This window comes from Rhinatrema bivittatum, unplaced genomic scaffold, assembly GCF_901001135.1.
Source record: "Rhinatrema bivittatum unplaced genomic scaffold, aRhiBiv1.1, whole genome shotgun sequence".
NCBI classification, from domain to species: Eukaryota; Metazoa; Chordata; class Amphibia; order Gymnophiona; family Rhinatrematidae; genus Rhinatrema; species Rhinatrema bivittatum.
This window is the reverse complement of record NW_021821146.1, coordinates 3,916-24,509: the sequence shown is the minus strand read 5'-3', so window position 1 is coordinate 24,509 and position 20,594 is coordinate 3,916. Positions and strand designations below refer to the sequence as shown.

At 48.1% G+C, this 20,594-nt stretch overlaps 1 protein-coding gene across 1 annotated transcript; it reads left to right on the top strand.

Annotated features, from left to right (window-relative positions):
• Positions 1-2,962: 2,962 nt before the first annotated feature.
• Positions 2,963-17,083, top strand: LOC115082488 (occludin-like; the record flags this gene model as incomplete). Its single annotated transcript, XM_029586710.1, is given in 5 exon segments — positions 2,963-3,087; positions 9,396-9,510; positions 10,689-11,367; positions 16,813-16,881; positions 16,883-17,083. Coding segments are annotated over 4 exon segments (999 nt in total), but the record flags the coding sequence as incomplete, so codon positions are not given.
• Between the last annotated feature and the right edge of the window lie 3,511 nt (positions 17,084-20,594).

Here is a 20,594-nt window from a genome sequence, read left to right as displayed (position 1 = left end):
ACAGTTTCAGAAAACAGATGCCGGCAAAACTGAGTGTCTGTTTTCAAACCTGTCGACCAGCGGGCAGATTTTTTTTTTTTGTATTTTTGCTGCCTCCGATTTAATATCGCTATGATATTAAGTCGGAGGGTGTACAGAAAAGCATTTTTTTCTGCTTTTCTGAACACTTTTCCCGGTGCTTTCAAGTTAAAACTTGCCCTTGGACAGGAGGAATAACTAACAGGCTCATCAACATGCATTTGCATGAGATGAGCACTATAAGTTTTAGGGGTGGGGGTGGGGGGTTTTGGCCAGGCACTTTCGATGGGTTATTACTCCTTACAGTCGGACCGATGCAGTATGGTGCGCTTACACCGTTAGCCCCCATTTGGCCGCGAGTTTTCCACACGCTATTTTTACCTCTTATACAGTAAGGGGTAATAGCGCGTGGAAAACATGTGGCCAACACCCCCCCCCCCCGAAACTAATAGCGCCTGCAACATGCAAATGCATGTTGATAAGCCTATTAGTTAGTCCTGCGCGATCCAGAAAGTAAAATGTGCAGCCAAACCGCACATTTAATTTCAGTCAGCATTGGGCAAATGTACAGAAAAGCAGAAAAAAACTGCTTTTCTGTACACCCTCTGAATTAATATCATAGGGATATTAAGTCAGAGGCCTGAAAATTTAGAAAAACAAAAAAAAAAAATCAGCCCATAGCTCGGAAGACAGACACTCAATTTTGCCAGCGTCCGTTTTCCGAACCCGTGGCTGTCAGCAGGTTCGACAACCCACGCTGGTAAAATTAAGTGTCGATTGTCAAATCCGCTGACAGCCGCTGCTTCTGTCAATAAGGAGGCACTAGGGACGCGCTAGTGTCCCTAGCTCCTCCTTATTACCGTGGGCCCTCATTTGAATAGAAAATCACATGCCCAGGAGAGTGGCTTGGGCGCACGTCGGGAGAGCGGGTGCTCGTCTCGGAGCACCGACTCTCTGGCGCATTTTACTGTATCTGCCCGAGTATCAGGTCGATACTCTAAGGCCGCGGTAGAAAGAGTGCGGCAGTGCCAGGCGCACCCTCGTTCCCCGCACGCACAGTTTTCTTCACATACCGCTCGATACTCTATTCAAATTGCTTGCAAATGCAAGCCGCGTCCAACCCGTGCTCAACGCGCGTCCATGAAGCGAAACCCCTTTTACTGTATAGGCGGTATATTCAGCGCCTATACAGTATCCCGGGGTGCGCTGGTACCTGTCATTTCAAGTGACATTTGAAATGACAGGTACCAGGAAGTGGATGGTTCCCCCCCTCCCGAAGCAAGGCGCAGGGCGAAAATTAAAACAAAAGGGAATAAAGTGTAAAAAAAAAGTAAACTTACTGGCGGGAGCCGGCGGGCGCGTGTTCGATCAGGTGGTGGCGGGAGCCGGCGGGCGGGTGGGCGCCTATTCATCCAGGCGGCGGCGGCAGGAGCCGGCAGGTGGGTGGGCGCACGTTCGATCCAGGCGGCGGTGGGAGCCGGCGGGCGCCCGTTCATCCAGGCGGCGGCGGCGGCGGGAGCCGGCGGGCGGGCACGCATTCGATCCAGGCGGCAGCGGGAGGGTGAGCGCGCGTTTATCCGGGAGCCGGCAGGCGGGTGGGCGTGCATTCATCCAGGCGGCGGCGGGCGGGTGGGCGTGCGTTCGATCCAGGCGGCGGCGGGAGGGTGGGCGCGCGTTTATCCGGGAGCCGGCAGGCGGGTGGGCGTGCATTCATCCAGGCGGCAGCGGGCGGGTGGGCGCGCGTTCGATCCAGGCGGCGGCGGGAGGGTGGGCGCGCGTTTAACCAGGGGCGGGTGGGCGTGCATTCATCCAGGTGGAGGGAGCCGGCGGCGAAAGCGGCCTCCGGCAGCCCCCGTCGGCAGTGAATGAATGTGCGCCTGTGCGACCCGTGCGATTTCGGCGCGCCTGTGCGACCCGTGCGATTTCGGCGCTCAAGGCGACGTCAAGCGTTGTGACATCACACCTTGAGCACCGAAATCGAACGGGTCGCACAGGCGCGCATTCATTCAGGCGGAGGGAGCCGGCGGCGAAAGCGGCCTCCGGCAGCTCCCGCCGGCAGTGAATGAATGCGCGCCTGTGCGACCCGTGCGATTTCGGCGCGCCTGTGCGACCTGTGCGATTTCGGCGCTCAAGGTTTGACGTCACACCTTATATATATATATATATAACAACTTTAGCATTTTATGAGAACTGTAATTTTTTTTGTAAGCCACTGTCAGCTCCCATACGGAACATGCGGGATGAATAATTTTTTTAAGCAAATAACTAATGCAATCGGAGTTCCATGCATCGTTCATGCAAAAAGAAGGGCTGAATGCAGTTTGAAAGCGGGTTAGTATATATGGAGGTCGTCCATGGTGTAGGACTAACACCAGGTAGAGGGTAGGCAGTAAACTAACAGGCTAAGGACACGGCAAAATAGTGGGTTACAAAGGAGATAATCGGAGCGCGTGTCACAGTATCGGAAGGGAATAGCTAATTCCTTCACTAAATAGCTAATTCGTTCATTTACATATGATATACATGCTGGGTGCTGAAAGGGTTATACGTTGGTTTCAAGAAGTGCTAAGGACGAGTGAAACTGGAGACTGTATCGCAGGATCGCTTTACGCGTCCCAATTGTGCGCCCACAGCGAGTTGCAGACGAAGAATCTCCAACCGCACTTTACGGTATAGACCTGTATAAGGGGTACTAATAGCGCGTCTAAAACGCGCGGCCAAACGGTGCGCTCGGCCTGTCAGTCAGGAACCTGTCCGGCAACCTGCAGCAGCCACGCCCGCCAGGGGAGGGACTCCTGCGAGGTAACGCCAGCCGCATTGTTTCGGTGGGATTTGGAAGGGAGGGAGGGCAGCCAATCAGCTCCGCCCGACGAGCGATTGGCTCTTCCCTTGCTGCTCAGGGGGTGGGGGGAGGTGGTTTCGCGGGAGCTTCCAGTTTCTGGTCGCACCTGTGCAGTCGGTGCGCCTGCGCCGAGCTTGGGCGTGAGCGGCTAGGCAGAGGGCGAGGGGAACGAGAGTGTGAGGCTGAGACGGCGCCAGGAGCAGCAGGTGGTAGCGGCTGCTTGCAAGGTAAGGGCCCTGTGCTTGTTCTTCTTTGGGATGGGGGCTGCCAGAGGCAATCTGCTGCTTTTGGGGCTCGATCGGCCCATGCCATTAGTTCTGAGAGATTTGTTTTCAGATTTTTGTCTGGTGCAGAGGATGGCTTGTGTCTTTAAAGGGACTACGGTGCGGAAGAAATGGGATTAGCGCCGAATGCTTATTTTAGTTTGGTTGAAAAAATACGGAGTCGGACTGATTTCGTTTTTGCTTTTTAGTTTAAAGCTTCAGAGATGTAGGTAGAACAGGGAACATTAGCTAGAAATCGAGTCTTTTCCCCGTCCGGGCTAGGATCCACATTCAGGGGGCGAATTTGGATTGGTTTCTCAAGTTTCTTTGATCTTTGTCCTGGTTGCTTGAGTCTCTGCCTCTTGCTGGAGCCTGGCGATGGGGCGGGACGCTGCATTCTTTTGTCTTGTTTTGTTTGGGAGTGGTCTAGTGGTTAGAGCAACGAGCTGACCAGGGAAACCAGGCTTCAGACCCTGCTGAGGCTGCTTTATCTCCTATTTCCTCAGGTACCCGCGTAATTTGTAAGCTCTTTGGGGCAGGGAATTGTTGCACCCGAACTCTAAAAATGCTGTAAGTCCCTCGAGCCTTATTTGGAAAAAGGCTTCCCCCTTTTCAGCTCTTTATATGTACAGGTATTCCAACGTGCGATCGCCACCTTCTGCTTCTATATAATTCCTTTCTGGCCTCAAGCATAGAAACATATAGAAACATAGAAATGACGGCAGAAGAAGACCAAACGGCCCATCCAGTCTGCCCAGCAAGCTTCACATTTTTTTTTCTCATACTTATCTGTTTCTCTTAGCTCTTTGGTTCTATTTCCCTTCCACCCCCACCATTAATGTAGAGAGCAGTGATGGAGCTGCAACCAAGTGAAATATCAAGCTTGATTAGTTATGGGTAGTAGGGGAAGCAGGCAGGGGCTTCAGTTAATCTTACTTTAAAGCTATTTATTTATTTAATACTGCTAGTTCCTTCCTATTGCCCTCCTTCCCCAGAAAAAAAAAGTAAAAAGCAGTATTTAATTTCCAAGTTTTTACTTTAAAACTGTAGTGATATTAAATTCTAATAAGATGGTGATATTCTAATAAGATGGTGATATTTTACAGTTTGGATAGATGCCCTAAAAAAAAAAAAAAAAAAAAAGTAGGCTGCTCACAGACGTACTCAATTATGGGGGGGGGGGACGGACCCCACTCCCCCCCCCACTCCCCCCCCAAACATGAATGATCTGGTATTCCAAGAACTTAGTAGTGTTCTCTGTCCAATATTTGCCGCCGGGTTATAGATGATAAATCTTTAGTCATTATTTCCTTTAGAAGAACGTGATATGATGGTAACTTTTTCTTGTTTATATAAAAAGTGTTCAGTCAGTCTTTGCACATAAGTAGGCTGATGCAGTAAGGTGGACATTAAGAAACTGTTATCTGGGTAAGTGGTGGCAGCCACTGTTTAGCCAGATTAGTACAGATAAGTACTTATCTATGGACATTTTTAGACTTTATTTATTTTTTAAATTTACCACCCCCCCTTTTTTTTTTAAGGAGTTTTAAGTGCCAGAACAGTAGTGCTAGAAACGTAACTCCAGCTCTGACCTGAAGTTACTTTTTCCAGCACCTAAAAAAGTAAGTTGGCCAATCTGCACTGGGGAGTACTGTTTAATGGCCTCCTTTGCATGCTATTTCCATGCAAGGGCGCTAAGCACTACTCCTGATTAGGTATACGCATTTTCTGTGGGTAAAACTCCTTTCTGCATCAGGAGTAAACTTTGCACACAGAAAATGCGCATTGATGTGCAGGCAGAAAGGTGCATTCGACTGTACACATCCTTCTGCATCTGACGCTAACTCTCAAAGCTCAGACCTTTTACTGCTTGACTGGTTTTGTCCTGACTCATCCGGTGCCCTTCTCTGTAAATAGTTTTGTCTCCTCCTAGAAGTGTTCTTGAGGAACACGTTTTTCTTTTTCTCCATTACAAACAGTGTGACTTGTCCTGTAAGAAAATGCCTGAATGTAAAGCAACTACCAAATTATTGTCATTCTGAACTGTGTGTTGTTTGTTTGTTTTTTTTTGTGTTCCAAAGGTGGTTTAATCCTCTTGGCAATGGTCATTGTGGGAATAATTTTCAAAGGGACATCGGTGCTTAAACCCACTGTTTTACATCCAGAAATTGCTGCCTACAAAATTGCCTGCTCAATATGCTGGTTAACTTAAGCACGTATGTGATTACCAAGACTAAGTGAAGGTGGAACTTGGGCAGAGTTTGAGTTTACACACACTTTGTAAAATTCAACCGCAGCCCTGTAAATCATCAGGAAGGTGTTGTGTGCATCAAATAGATGTAACTTGTGCATTTGGGATAATTTTTGAAAGTGGACTTATGCACATAAGTCCACTTTGAAAACAGGTGTAACTTATGTACAGTTGTATCTCATGATCACTGGTGAAAATTGTACTCAAGCGTCCCTGGTGAAGTTTCATGTTTTGATGTGCTTTATCTGGGCACAATCCAGTTTTAGTTGAGCCACTCCTGGGAGAGCACTGGAACAAGCAACATCTCTGGCATGCAGTAGTTAGAGAACCCAGCTCCCTGTAGAGCACTTGTAAGCTTTGAGGAGGAAATGCCAACCTTTTGCTGGGATTCCTCTGGCTGAGGCATGGGGCAAACCATCCATATAGGAGCACCATGGGGGTTCCGTTAGTTCCCCTGATGGTGAAATCTGAGAAATATGGGCAGCATTGCCTGATGATGGACTATGAAATTGCATTGGATGGTAATAACCACCGATGTGCTGATGGCTTGGGGTTTTATTGAATTCAATATACTACCTCACAACAGGAACCTGCACTTTGTGCAAGAAAATAAACAAGAGGGTTGGACTCAAGTGAGTGAATCCTGTGGTTTTATTTGGAGTTGGGTGGAAGGAACACTCAAAGCCCACCCTCTTGGAGAAACCCTGCTGAATATGCAAGACAGTATAGTGATAAGTTACACAATGATTTTGAAAATTACCTTCCATTTTATTGTGTTCCCCCCCCCCCCCTCCAGTATTGTACAAGTTCTCTATTTTTGCCAAAAGGCAAAGAGACAATACTTAACGCAGACCCTGCTCTTGGATCCCAGCCAAATAGAGGCAAAGAGCAATACTGCAGCTTAGTCACGGGCCGATACAGTAAAGTCCGCGGGAGAGTGGGCGAACGCCTGCTCTCCCGAAGCACGCACAGGCCACTCTCCTGTGCGTGCGATTCAGTATTCAAATTAGGGTCGGCGGTAAAAAGAGGCACTAGGGACACTAGGGCATCCCTAGCACCTCTTTTTGGATAGGAGTGGCGGCTGTCAGCGGGTTTGACAGCCGACGCTCAATTTTGCCGGCGTCGGTTCTCAAACCCGCTGACAGCCACGGGTTCGGAAACCGGACGCCGGCAAAATTGAGCGTCCGGTTTTCAAGCCGTGGGCTGACTTCAAATTTTTTTTTTTTTTTTTTGTAACTTTTGGGACCTCTGACTTAATATCGCCATGATATTAAGTCGGAGGGTGCACAGAAAAGCAGTTTTTACTGCTTTTCTGTACTTTCCCGGTGCCTGGAGAAATTAGCACCTACCTTTGGGTAGGCGCTAATTTCTGAAAGTAAAATGTGCGGCTTGGCTGCACATTTTCCTTTCTGAATCACGCAGGACTAGCCTAGTGGTTAGAGCAGTGGACTATGAACCAGGAGACCAGGATTCGAGTCCTGCTGTCGCTCCTTGTGACCTTGGGCAAGTCACTTTACCCTCCATTGCCTCAGGTACAAAACTTAGATTGTAAGGTACCTACAGTACCTGAATGTAAACTGGTGTGATATCTCAATTGAGATCGAATGTCGGTATATAAAAAATAAGTAAATAAAATAAAAAATAGGGCCATCAACATGCTTTTGCATGTTGCGGGTTCTATTAGGTTTCGGGGGGGGATTGGACGCGTATTTTCGACCCCTTACTGAATGAGGGGTAACTCTAGTGCGTCCAATTGCGGGTTAACAGTGCGCACTGTACTGTATCGGCCTGATAGTTTGAAGAGAAGCCAGAGGACGGTGTTTTGTTGTCACATTCTCAAACCTACCTTTCTCTGTCGGCCTTTACTAGCTCAGGTCTGCCATTGTAACTTCGTTTTCACCTGGGCTTCAGTCCTCGCACACTACCCTTATTGATGTGAGGTCGGGGTGCCGGGGGCTGCCTCTCTTGCAGGTATCCAGAATTTGCCCCCACATTTTTATTCCCGCTCCCTTCCCCATCCAGTTCAGCCCTTGCTGTGGCAGTCTGAGAAGCAGAGATTGCAGTTCACTCCAGAGCCCAGCACAAACGTGAGCTCAAGCCAGTGTGTAGATGTTGCTGTTGAGCAATGGATGTGAACGTTGCCTCTGCAGCATAATCCTGTTATTGCTGGCTTAAGTTGCTGAGTTAGAGAAATAAAGCTGGGTCTTGTTCACTTCCACAGGACTATTGAGCCAGCCTTGTACTTTTAAAACCCAATACTTTGTTCCAATAGAAGACAAAGTTGGGTGAAAAGGATGATTTGGACTTGCTGACTTAAAATAAATATTGGTTTTAAAAATAACAAGTGTTATAAGCTTGAGCTTGCTGTGGTCAGAGCAAAAGCTGCTGAGAGGACTTCTAGCTTTGTAATTTTGTATTCTGTATAATTTCGGATAATAGACTCGGGGGCACATTTAAAACTAATCGGAGAAAGTTCTTTTTTACTCAACGCACAATTAAACTCTGGAATTTGTTGCCAGAGGATGTGGTTAGTGCAGTTAGTATAGCTGTGTTTAAAAAAGGATTGGATAAGTTCTTGGACGAGAAGTCCATTACCTGCTATTACGTTCACCTAGAGAATAGCCACTACCATTAGCAATGGTAACATTGAGTAGACTTAGTTTTTGGGTACTTACCAGGTTCTTGTAGCCTGGTTTGGCCTCTGTTGGAAACAGGATGCTGGGCTTGATGGACCCTTGGTCTGACCCAGTATGGCATGTGTTTATGTAGCTCAAAAATCATTCAACACACCAGAGCTGATGCGCCAACAAAATAAAGCTTTACTGAAATGAAACTTGCTTAATGGTGAGAACTTGACAAGGTGCAGATTTTCTGGGTGTTTGTAACTTTAGGAAGATACAGATTCAAGTCTCCAAATTACTCTCCTTAAATCCCTTGCACTCACCAGAAAGGGGCGTGAGCGCTAAGCACTCTCGTGTCGGTAGGGCACCCCTGATTTTCAAAGATGCAGACTTCTTGTTCTCTTCCCCCCCCCCCCCCCCTCCCGGGAGTACTGGATTGGTGCTGTCCCCTTACTCCTTTTTCGATTCAGTACCAGCCACGCTAGTTAATACAAAAACCCCTTCTAAAAAAATGTTGGACCCGGCAGACTACTGCAGATTCCTAGAATGTTTCTAGAGAATCCAAATCAGAAAACATTGAGTTCTGCTTCCAGCCCTGTAGAGACAAAACCCAAGGAGGGACGAGCTGCCTTTCCTTAGGAAGGGGAAGCTCGCTCTCCAAAAAGAGAGCACCTCCTTCAAGCCTGGATAACTGTAACAAGAAGCCTTTCCAAGGCTTCCATACAATCAGTCACTGAGGTGCTGCTACCCCTCAACCCCACTGTAGGAGAGACGAGGATCCAACTCCAACTCGGTTCTACCAACTACTGCCTCAAGAGCTCACTGTCACTATATCAATCTTCAGGAATGAACCACTGTGGCATTTCCCATAGGGTAATACAGAGTGGGTGACTCTCAGTCCTATTTACGTGCCCCTTTTCACAAGTCCTCACTATGAAAGATGACTCCTGGTACGGATGCAGTGGACTCTTACCCATAATTCAGTCATCTTAAAAAAAAAGTGGAGAATGTTTCAGAATTACTTACCTCCTGCTTGGATCAGAGATGGCAGGGTGCTCAGGATTCAAACTCTAAAGGAGTATCCTTGGGCAATTTAAATATCAATAGGAAAACAGGTTTGTAGGTGGCTGTGATTGTCGGGGGCTGAGAGAGAAGCCCATTTTATTTTGAAGATGAAAGATTAAGGAAAGCAGAGAGAAAGTTTTGGTATAGGGAGACCATGCGACTTTTCAAGTTCATGAATGGTGGGAGCTGCAGGATAAGGATTTGGGCTTGGGAGGGACCCAGGTGTTTATGGCAGTGTGCTTCTGCTGCGGGACCGCACTGCCAGGGATTATTGTTCATGGAATGGACAGAGGTGTCCTCACAATTTTATTTATTGACTTTTGTATTTTCCACAGGCTGTTTGCAAGATTTACTTGTTCTGGAAGATTTTCAAAGTCCAAGAGACCATCCAGCATCCACCATGTCCTCCAGGCCTTTGGAAAGTCCTCCACCTTATCGGCCAGATGACTTGTAAATATCCACACTGATTACTGAATAAACGTACCTGTGATAAGTAGTGTATATACTTGGTCATATCTCTAAAAGTTCATTTGCTTAGCAGTTAACAATAACTGTGCAAACTGTGACACTGCTGCTATGGTTAATTTTGCTGTTTCCGTATTGTTTGATTGGGAAAGATGGCATGCACGCCTAGGTCCCGGGAATTTACGGACTCCCGAAGGTTTTGTGCACCAGTGGGAAGTTAAGGATATAAGAACAGTAGTACTTTAATAGATGCCCCTATGCAGCTTTTTCTACCCTGTTGAGGTGTTCAAAAACAACTATAATATGCAACTAGAAGGTGAATACCACGAGAAAGTTACAGGAACTGCTAGTAGTTGCATTGCAGTAAATTACATGAACTAGAACTGCCAAACTGAGAACCCGTGTGCTGGCTTGCGTGTTAGCCGCACACGGCCCGGGGGCCTTTGGCTGAAAGGGAGCCCACGGCATCTGGTGAGGTTGAGTGGGGCCCTGCTTGTGCGAAGTCTCCTGGTTTGACCCGGAGACCCCCAGTCCCAAAGAGTCTGCCCTGGGTCCCCAAGGTGGATGGGATCCGTACTTCCAGCACCGCTTCTGCGCTCTGGCAAAGGACGTTTCAACAAGCGGTGCCGGCGGTACAAAGGCTGCGTCTGTTGAGCGAGGAGTTATGGCCTCCTGTAGTGCTCAGGGCAAAGGGCACAAAACCACTAGCCTGCAAATGAGGGTGGTGGCAGATCAGGCGGGCTTCCTCCCTATCCCTTCCCTCAGCTGCTCTCCCCATTTGGGGAGGGAGGGGGAAGGAGAGAGGAGCAGTGGCAGCTCGGCACCGCCCCGAGGCTCTGAATAGGAAAAGGGCGCAGCTTGTCTGCTGCTTGTTCACCACAGGAGGGCGGTGGGCGAGGGGATGGGTAGGGCTTTGATTTAGAAAGGAGTAAATGGGTTGGGGCAGCAGGAATGTAACTACTTCAGGCATCCTGTCTTCCCCCATCCCGTCTACAGCAGTGATATCATGAGAGAGGAGTGTTGCTCTGTTAGATGAGATTTGGTGGCAGGGATGGAGACCCTGCTTTTTCAGTTTCATGGGTCCAAACACCCTTAATCAGGACCTGATTTTAATGGTTATTTATATCTGGTTAATGGAATTCTGTTTATTATTATTATTACAGTAAGCCATCGTATTATGCACCAAGCAAGGACATGTATGGTGGTGAGATGCGCTCGCAGCCAGCCTATTCCTACTATGCAGAGGACGAGGTGCAGCACTTTTACAAGTGGACCTCCCCTCCGGGGGTGATTAAGATCATGTCCATTCTGATCGTGGTGATGTGCGTGGGCATCTTTGCCTGTGTGGCGTCCACCCTGCCTTGGGATTTGGATTTCAGTGGAAGTGGCCTGGGTTATCCAATGTATGGAAGCTACGGAGGAAACTATGGCAGTTTTGGATCGGGCTACGGCAGTTATGGAGGCGGGGCTAACTTTGGGTACGGCTTCGGATACGGAGGCAACTACACCGATCCTCGGGCGGCAAAGGGCTTCATTCTGGCCATGGCGGCTTTCTGCTTTCTCTCTGGATTGGTGATTTTCATCATCACTGTCACTAGGACTCGGATGTCCAGGACAAGGAAGTTTTATTTGATAGTGATCGTGGTTAGCGCACTCCTAGGCTTCTTAACGCTGGTGGCGACCATCGTGTACATCATGGGCGTGAACCCAACAGCGCAGGCTTCGGGGTCCGTGTTCTACACGCAGATCGTCTCCATCTGCAACCAGTTCTATGCCCCTGCACAAACAGGAGTCTTTGTGAACCAGTATCTCTACCACTACTGTGTGGTGGAGCCACAAGAGGTAAGTACCTTGTGTTTTTTCACTCTTACTAGTTAACTGGTAAGTCCATTTTGATCCTCTGCCTGATGTAATCCGGTTGCAAGTTAGATTCCCCGTTTTGGGTCAGCAAGTGATGAGGATGTTGCAGGAGGCAGTGATCTCGGCGCTCATGAGGGAGTCCTAACCACGGCAATATAATGACATGTTCCTGGCCCAGCTTAAGGGTGCAGACAACCAGAATATGAAGTAAGTAGAGGCTCCTGAGCAAAGGAGTATCACAGCTACATCTGGCATGTAGAGGACGGTAGTTTGACAATGGGCAAGGGTGGAAAAATCTTAGCTGCCCACATGACTGACTTTTTTTTTTTTCTTTTTTCTTAGTCCTAGCACCTGCCAGTAGGCTCCAAGCCAACAGCAGAAAGGTAGTGGTGGTGCTGCTACGGCCTGATGGTCTTTGAGGTGTGAGGTTAGGCAGAACTGAAGCAGGAAGGGAGGGGTGCAGGCAAGAAACTGGAGGAAGAGCTTGAGGTAGGACAGAAAGGGGGGGGGGGAATGGTTTAGGGGGGGGTGGGGCAGGGAGGGAAGCATAGGGCAGCCAAAAAAGAGACCATCTTAAAAGCAAAGGACACCCCTCCCCCCCGCAACATGCATACACCAGTAAATTAAAAAAAAAATTCAGAATAAATTACAGAAAGAGATTATATCTTCCCCCCCCCCCCCCCCCCCCCCAACTCTTAAATATTTTGGCTGGTGCCTGACGTTTTCTAAACACTTCTCTTGCTCTTAAAATGGAGAATGACCCTAAATGCTGGGAAAGCAAAATTCAGCTTATCCCCCAAATAAAAGATTAAAAAGAGAGCTGGGATTTTAAGGAGACCGAAGCTTTTTAAGCTGCTGAGGGCCATTCCTCAGGCAGTGATGGCTAAATGTTTGTTTGTTCCCCCGCCCACGAAGGCACTGGCGCTTGCTCTGCCTTCTGCTCTCGCTGCTGCTTTTTACTGCACCAGGCTGACGATTTGGAAACTTGAGTAGGGGAAAGAAAGCCGGTGATGGCAGTGTCTCAAAGAGGGAGCACACGGCACCTGCAACCCCTCCCGATGGCTCCGGCCGCGCTCAGAATGGGTGCTTGGGTATAATCTTCTGCCGCCTCTTCCACCGGGTCCCGTGCATACGACTCTTCACAGGTTCCTTGCAGCAGCACATCTGATTTGGGCATCTGTAATATCAGACCGTGAACCCCAGCAAAATCCACTTCTGGTGCAGGCATGGAGTCTCGTCATTCAGGGAGTCCATTAAAAGTGGCTGTAGTCTGTGGGTTTTGCATAACCTACTGCTTGGGTAACTTGAAAATAGTAATAGTTAAAGCAATGGAAGTGGCTTTTTATTTATTTTCTAGGATTCCCCTTCATTCTAATTTTGTATTTAATTGCCAAGGAAGATTTTGAGAGCTGCTTTTCAGCTGTTTCCAGCAGCGTGGCTGTAGTAAATCGGGGATGCTGCTCTTCAGCAAAACCCACTGATGGCTGTAAAACTCCTGGGAGCCAGGACATGTGGGTGCCTAAAATTCAGAATATAAAGAATGAAAGAAAAAAAAAAAGGAAGGGGAAAATTTTGACTGGTGCCTAAATTTTCTAAGCTATAAGGCTGGAATATATCCTATGAGCAGCTGAAAGATGGGTTCAGGAGCTGGAACCGCTAAGGAGGTGGCTATAAGGAAAGGTGAAAATGGCCAAAAAAAAAAAAAATGGGACTAGAGGTCTCAAACAATTTAAGGGAAAAGACCACAAAATTACCAAAATCAAATGACTCCAAAATACTGCAAAAGGAGTTCATACACACTGCGTCTCGGGATGGTTTTGGATCCTGTATGGGGACCTCTGTCGGGGTGCATGCTGTGCAGCTCTGTCTCGCGCATGCCCATGCCTTTTCCAGCTCTTCTCCCACTGCTTTTAATGAAGCACCCACTTCAGCAGCATAGCCTTAAAATCCCTGGTATGAATATTCCCTCGGCCCAGCAACCAGGGGTGTTCTAGGACCTCTGGGTGCTGCCCACCCAGTTTTGTGGATGGTCTGGTACTTCTTGGACTGGCAGAGTGCTCCCACTGTCTGTCTCTGTCTCTGTCACTGTCTGTCTCTGTCTCTCTCCTGCCGTTTATTTCTCTCTCCTCTTTTGATTGGACGGGTGCTGTCAAGGCGCTCCCACCCATTGTCAGGGATCGTGGCCACTGCTGCTCTTTCCTAGCTTTCTCTTCCTGTTAGCCAGTAGGTAAGTCAGTTGGAGGGGTGGGGAGTGGAAGAGAACAAGTCTGAAGGTTTGCCTAGGTTGCCTGAATCCCTGGATGGTTACATTTTTCTGATACGTTTTCAGATAAATACAGAAAAATAATTTGCAGCAGGAACCCTTTGTTTCAAGTGTATTACTTTAAATCCTGTCCTATACTGCAGTTCTTTGAAAATATGGGAAACTGTGCCGAAGCCTCCTGGAGCAGCTAATACTATATTCTGTGCAAGATTCCCTCCTCCCAGGTGCTCTATGTATCATCATTTATTATATGGTGATAACAGGCATATTGTGCACCCACAGGAGGGATCCTTTGGTGTGTACCTAGCCCTGAATCTGACTTTCTTGGAGCATTTTGTGATGTAGATTAAGAATAGTGTTTAAAGAGCCAGAAAAATGGTCATAAAAAAACCCCCTCTCAAATGTGCTTTCATCCCTTTTCAAGTCTTTTCCCCCTCCCTGCTAAGAAAATAAAGCCCTCCCACCCCCCCATGAGGATTTTCCAGATGGCATGCTCTCTGACTGTAGACGTGCTGCTTCTGGTCTTGACCTGCCTTCTGTTCAGACTGCTGCGCTGTGGTGAACTTCCCGTCCTTGTAAACAGCCGAGGTTTGGTGCGAGGTGTATTAGACGATCTAGGTGAACCTTCAATCTCGTGCTCACCCCCTTACACACCTGCCTGTCAAGGGCAGTTCTAGCACTAGATTCCCCCCCCCCCCCCTCCTTACCCCACACACAGCCTCCTCCCACTCTGCCAAATCCTGCATTCCCCCCCCCCCCCCCAATCACATTCTTCCTCTCTCAGCCCCTTCACTCGCTGCTCAGCATTGTCCTAATCTCTCTGCCCCTATTTTTGCACTGCCCAGGATCCTCTCCCCCTCCGCATTTACCCAGAATCCCTTTCCTTCTTTCTTCTGGTGCCATGCCTTAAAAGTGGGTAGGCAACACCTGGAGGTTTTTACTGCCGTTCCCCCCCCCCCCCCCCCCCAAGTTGGTGCCCTAGGTAACTGCCTGTTTTGCCTAAGGGAGGAACTGGGCCTGCAAATGGCTGCTGTTTTTGCAGAAGTTAACTGTTCACAGCTTTCATTTTACAATTGTTTTGCTGTTTTTTTGTTATATTGGGCACAAGAAAATAAGAGAACCACCTCCAAAATAGGTAGCATTGGCCTGGAATTGGGGGAAACAAGGCAGAGATCAGAAACTTCCCTTTCTTTGTAACTAGGCTTTTGACCTAAGGGCCCCAGCTGATACTTTTTGTCCTGGATCTCAAAGCCAGTAGCAGCATCCTAATCCCTTCCAGAGCACTGATCTTCCCTCAGGAGAGCCAGTTTCTGTTTCGGTCATGTTCATATTATTTAATCCTGCCCTTGGGGTTGCTGTTTACCACCTGCATTAGACAGTCTGAGAGAACACTGCTCCAATACTTTCCATTAATGGCTGAAGCAGGGAATTAGATTGGCAGATTAGAATCCTTCTGGTGAGCAGAGATGAGAGATGGCTTACAGACTGACACCCGTCAGGCCAGCAGAGTAGCAAAGAAGAGAGGGTGATGGCCTCGGGGGAAGGTGCTTGGTTTAGATACCACCAGAGGAAGTCCAGCACATGCTGTGCTGAGCCATGCCAGAGACTGTTGCAGTGTCGTGGGCCTTATTTTGGTGAAACCCCCCCCCCCCCCCCATGGTGTGTAAAAGTTAGGCACAGTAGTAAATTTTGTTTTGAGACAGGCTGACTCAGTGACAACTGGCTCTAAATCCCACTCTGGCATTTTATTATTGATTTTTTTTTTTTTAATATAGTGCTACAAGGCATACACAGCACATAGGAGATAATCCCTGCTCTGTGGTGCTTGGTCTAGCCAAGGTGCACACAAGTTGTAGAAGGAAACATTATTTTTCACAAGCCCAAGAGCTCACGATAATGCAGCCATCTAGGAAGCTCAGGAATTTTGCTCAATCAAGGGGATAGTGAAAAACAGACTCTTAGGATAAACCATGCGTGCTGTCTGTTTTCAGCTGGGTGCTTATAATAAGTTTTATAAATGAGGGATTGCAACTCACCCTGTTCTGTGAGCAGAGTTTTAAGAGAGAAAATGGTGGCCCTAGCTCCTGAGCTCTGCAGGACTTATTTTCTTTGCCTGCGGGCTGAGATTTTGTCGTGGTATGCCGCTTAAACTGAAACACAAATGTGCACTCTTGAAGTTACAGAAGCGTTTGTAAACCTTTTTTTTTCCCCGAGTGATTTAAAATGGCGACCGGTAAACTGCTCACTGTCTGAGCACGGCAAAACAAAAGCCTGCCTCTCTGTTTCTAACATGGACAATGCCTTTTTTTAAGAGCAAATTGACTGAGGCACATTCTGATAGAACAGAAAGATACTGTGAGGTAAGGCCAGTGCCCCTGGTTTGCTGTAGCGATTGCTGAGATTCTGCAGGCAAGAACGAAATTGGGGGTAGACTGTCTGCCCTCGCTCTTACCCCTCCTAGCAGCTCCTGCTGCCAGGACTGGTTTTGTGGGGGGGGGGGGGCAGGCAGGGCAACTGCCCAGGACTCCAGCACCACAAGGTAATGTCACTGTGGCGGAGCCTCAAAGCTCCTGGCCCGTATCGGGCCCACTTCTTAGTTTCTGCCTCTGCTCCGGCATGTTTAACAATGGCCTTGCTGGCTGCTGAAGCCTGGAGGGCTGTGTCTGCAGAGAGCTGGGCAGTGCCGGTAGTAATTCTGTTCTCAGTGGGGGATGGGGGTGACAGGATCAACCAGGCAACTGAGGAGGGAGGCAAAGAAGCTGGCATGAGGGTGAGGGAAAGACCTGTAAGGGAGGCAGCAGTGGGGCATGGGCAGTGATAAAGAGACTGGAGGGCAAGGAAATAGGGATGTGAAGAGCATGAGGAGGGGCTGGACAGGAGGCTACACTGAAGACAGGAAGGAGAGGAGAGAGAAGTGGCAGGGATGGGTAAAGGAAAAGATGAGACTGGGATAGCACAAGCAGGAGAGGGGGAAACAGTTTAATTTTCTTACGGGGATATATTTAAAATATTAGTATTTTCAAGAAAATGGACTTTTTTATGCAAAGAATGTGTGTGAAGTTTGAGGGCCTTGTGGCGTTGGGAAGCAGGTTACCAGCCTGTGGTTTGGGCTGCCTACAGCCTGGCACGCTGGTTTGATTCTGGTCTTGCTTTTTTGCCCGCAGGCAATTGCTATCGTGCTGGGCTTCCTGATCGTCGTGGCATTCGCCCTCATCATTTCTTCCTTCGCTGTGAAAGACTCGAATTAAGATCAATAATTGCGGCAAAATGAACATCCTATGGGACAAGCAGAAGTTTGCGGGGGAAGGAGACCCCCAGGTGGAGGAATGGGTAAGTGGTGCAGGGTGTAGTGGAGAATTACTGGAAGCAGCATTGGTGCATGAGGGTCCCGAGGTGGGGGTTGAGTTAATCGGTGTCTGCTCCATCTGCAGAACGGTAATTTTACAAGCCAGGCCTTCGGCTCGCTGCAGACATTGAGGCCTCTTGAAAAGGTTTCGGCTGGTACACGGAGAAAGCAGGGTGGGAGGTGCAGGGAACTGCTGCCCAGTTCGTTGCTTAATTGGAGTGCGGGGTAGAGACTGTGGAGCAGACGCAATACATTGTGCTCCAAGCCATCCTCCAAAAAGTAAATGTTAATTCACAAGAATCTACTCTTTTTGGGGTATTTTGGAACACAGTGCTATTTAGAAACATGGCAGAAAAAGACTATATGGGACCATCTGTCCAATTTATCTTACAATTCCCATCACTCCCTCAGAGAGGTGATGTCCTTTTGTGGATTACAAACTGGTTAAAAGACAGGAAACAGAGAGAACGATTAAATGGTTAATTTTCTCAGTGGAAAAGGGGAAACAGTGGAGTGCCTCAGGGATCTGTACTTGGACCAGTGCTTTTCAATATGTTTATAAATGATTTGGAAAGGAATACGATGAGAGAGGTTATCAAATTTGCAGATCATACAGAATTATTCAGTGTAGTTAAATCACAAGCAGACTGTGATACATTACAGGAGGACCTTGCAAGGCTGAAGGGTTGGGCATTCAAATGGCAGATGAAATATAATGTGGACAAGTGCAAGGTGATGCATATAGGGAAAAATAACCCATGCTGTAGTCACACGATGTTAGGTTCCATATTAGGAGCTACCACCCAGGAAAAAGATCTAGGCATCATAGTGGATAATACTTTAAAACCGTCGGCTCAGTGTGCTGCAGCAGTCAAAAAAGCAAACAGGAAGGGAATGGTTAATAGAACGGAAAATGTCACAATGCCTCTGTATCGCTCCATGGTGAGACCGCACCTTGAATACTGTGTACAATTCTGGTCGCCGCATCTCAAAAAAGATAGTTGCGATGGAGAAGGTACAGAGAAGGGCGACCAAAATGATAAAGGGGATGGAACAGCTCCCCTATGAGGAAAGGCTGAGGAGGTTAGGGCTGTTCAGCTTGGAGAAGAGACGGCTGAGGGAGGATATGATAGAGGTCTTTAAAATTATGAGAGGTCTTGAATGAGTAGATGTGAATCGGTTATTTACACTTTCGGATAATAGACTAGGGGGCACTCCATGAAGTTAGCAAGTAGCACATTTAAGACTAATCGGAGAAAATTATTTTTCACTCGATGCACAATAAAGCTCTGGAATTTGTTGCCAGAGGATGTGGTTAGTGCAGTTAGTGTAGCTGGGTTTATAAAAGGGTTGAAGAAGTCCATTAACTGCTATTAATCAAGTTGACTTATGGCATGGCCTCTGCTATTACTGGCATTAGTAGCATGGGATCTTCTTAGTGTTTGGGTAATTGCCAGGTTCTTGTGGCCTGGTTTGGCTTCTGTTGGAAACAGGATGCTGGGCATGGCAATTTCTTATGTTATGTATTCTTCTCATGCTTTTTTGAATTTACACTTTTTTTTTCACCTTCACTGGCATGCCGTTCCATGTATCCACCACCCTCTCTGTAAAGAAATATTTCCTAAGATTACTCCTGAGTCTACCCCCTTTCACTCTAATCCCATGACCTAGAACCTCATTTCTGTTGAGAGGCTCACCTCCTGTGCATGGAAACCTGAGATATTTTAATATCTCTATCATATATCTCGCCTTTTCTCTAGGATATACATATTTACATCTTTAAGACTATCCCCATGTGCTTTAGAACGAAGACCACGGGCCACCCTCTGGTCCAGCTTCATCCTCCATCCTGTTTATATCCTTTTGAAGGAGCGGACTCCAGAATTGTCCACAATATTCCTACAGGCTGATACAGTATCAGTGCGTGTTAAACGGGCACTCAAGATTCAGGGCCTGCTCCCTTAATGTGCCCCAATTCACCTCTCCTAGTCACCTGATTTAATGTTTAAATGGGCTGCCATGGTAAAAAGGAGCCGCTAGGGAAAAAGCTTGCATCCCTAGTGCCTTCTTGGCATCTGGCACCCAGGAAAGGTGGCTGTCAGCAGGTTAGGAAAATGGATGCTTTTTTTCCTAGCGTGTAGCCAGATAAACTCAGGACCAATGGGTTGAGCTCCCCTGCCAGCAAAAGGAGACTGAAGCTGATGTCACCCTAGATAAACCCCTGCCGTGACCTCAGCCCTTCAGTATTTCTCTGTCTCCAGCAGATGCAGACATGCTTTCTCTACGGGGATCGCTGTACCTTTTTGGAAGAAGAAATTCTACTTTTAAATTGGAGAAAAGATTGAGCCCCGCTCTCCTGCAGTGATACCTAAAGGTTCCTCCCCCAGTTGAGAATTCCTGAGGTGATTTCTGAGAGCTCTCGGAGGTGTGCCCTGGTCCAGTAGCCGGTTCACAGCGTGGACTTTGCTACTGAAGCAGCGGGTGCAGGAAGCCAAGAATGATGGTCAAAGCCCTCTCCCCCCACAGCAGGAGGCTGTCTCTGTACTCAGTTGGTAAGCGCTGAGCCCAGGCACAGGCGACATTGGGGCATAGGGAAGAGGGCTTATGAGCGGATTGAGCTCCCCCCCCCCCAGTGGGCTAGGCCCTGCTTTAAACTTGGTCAGCACACCATGTGGTAGGCCGTGGCAGCGCCGTCTTGTATTGTCTGCCATAGCAGTGCGTCGGTTCTGCGCACACGCCGTGCATAATGTCATGCACGTATTTACGCGCAGGATACAGGAAAAGCCGGGCGCATGGGCTGTGCATGCGCCTCGCCATGCCCCGCCTAGGCACACATAATTTGTGCACATAACTTTAAGCACGAGCCGATTGAGTGTGGATTTACCAGTGGCACTGGCAGCCAAGAAACATAAGTGCATTGCTCTCTGCACTGCTTGTCATATTAGGGCTTCTCGGCCTGACCTGGACTCCAACTTGTCAGCACTGTGAGGAAGCCCAGGGGGATTTGACCTCCCCAGACTTTGCTGAGCCCGGCTCCTTCCATTCAGATGATGGATTGGCAGCCTTAACTGGAAGTACTCTGGATCTGAGAAACCCCTTGGCTGGTGTTCTTCCATGGGAGAGGGAAACACGGCTGGGCCCACTCCAGTTCTCCCAGACTAGGCATGACCCGGCAGCCTTTTCTTGGGTGGAATATTTCCAGGGACTACAGGTGCAGTCTACTTCCTCGCTTGCCCCTGCCTGGATGGAACCCACAGCCGGCCCCCTCTCCCTCTTCCATTCCTGTGGCAGACCTAAAGGCATGCCCCTGCTTGACCAGGGTATCTCTAGTGGGGATCCTGATGGCACAAGATCCCTTAGAAGAAGGGGAAATTTCCCCGGGATTAGAACCATATCGAACCATGTTATTTTATAGAGATGAATTGCCAGTCTTGGTTTCCCAGACCCTGAAAACGCTGGGAGTTCCTGGAGTGGAATCTGACAAAACCAAAGAAGAATCCCATTCTGATTTCCTTGCGAAAAGCCTCTTGCTATTTCCCAGAACTGGAAGCCACCCAGGAGTTGATTGACCTGGAATGGGATGCCCCAGAAGCAAGTTTT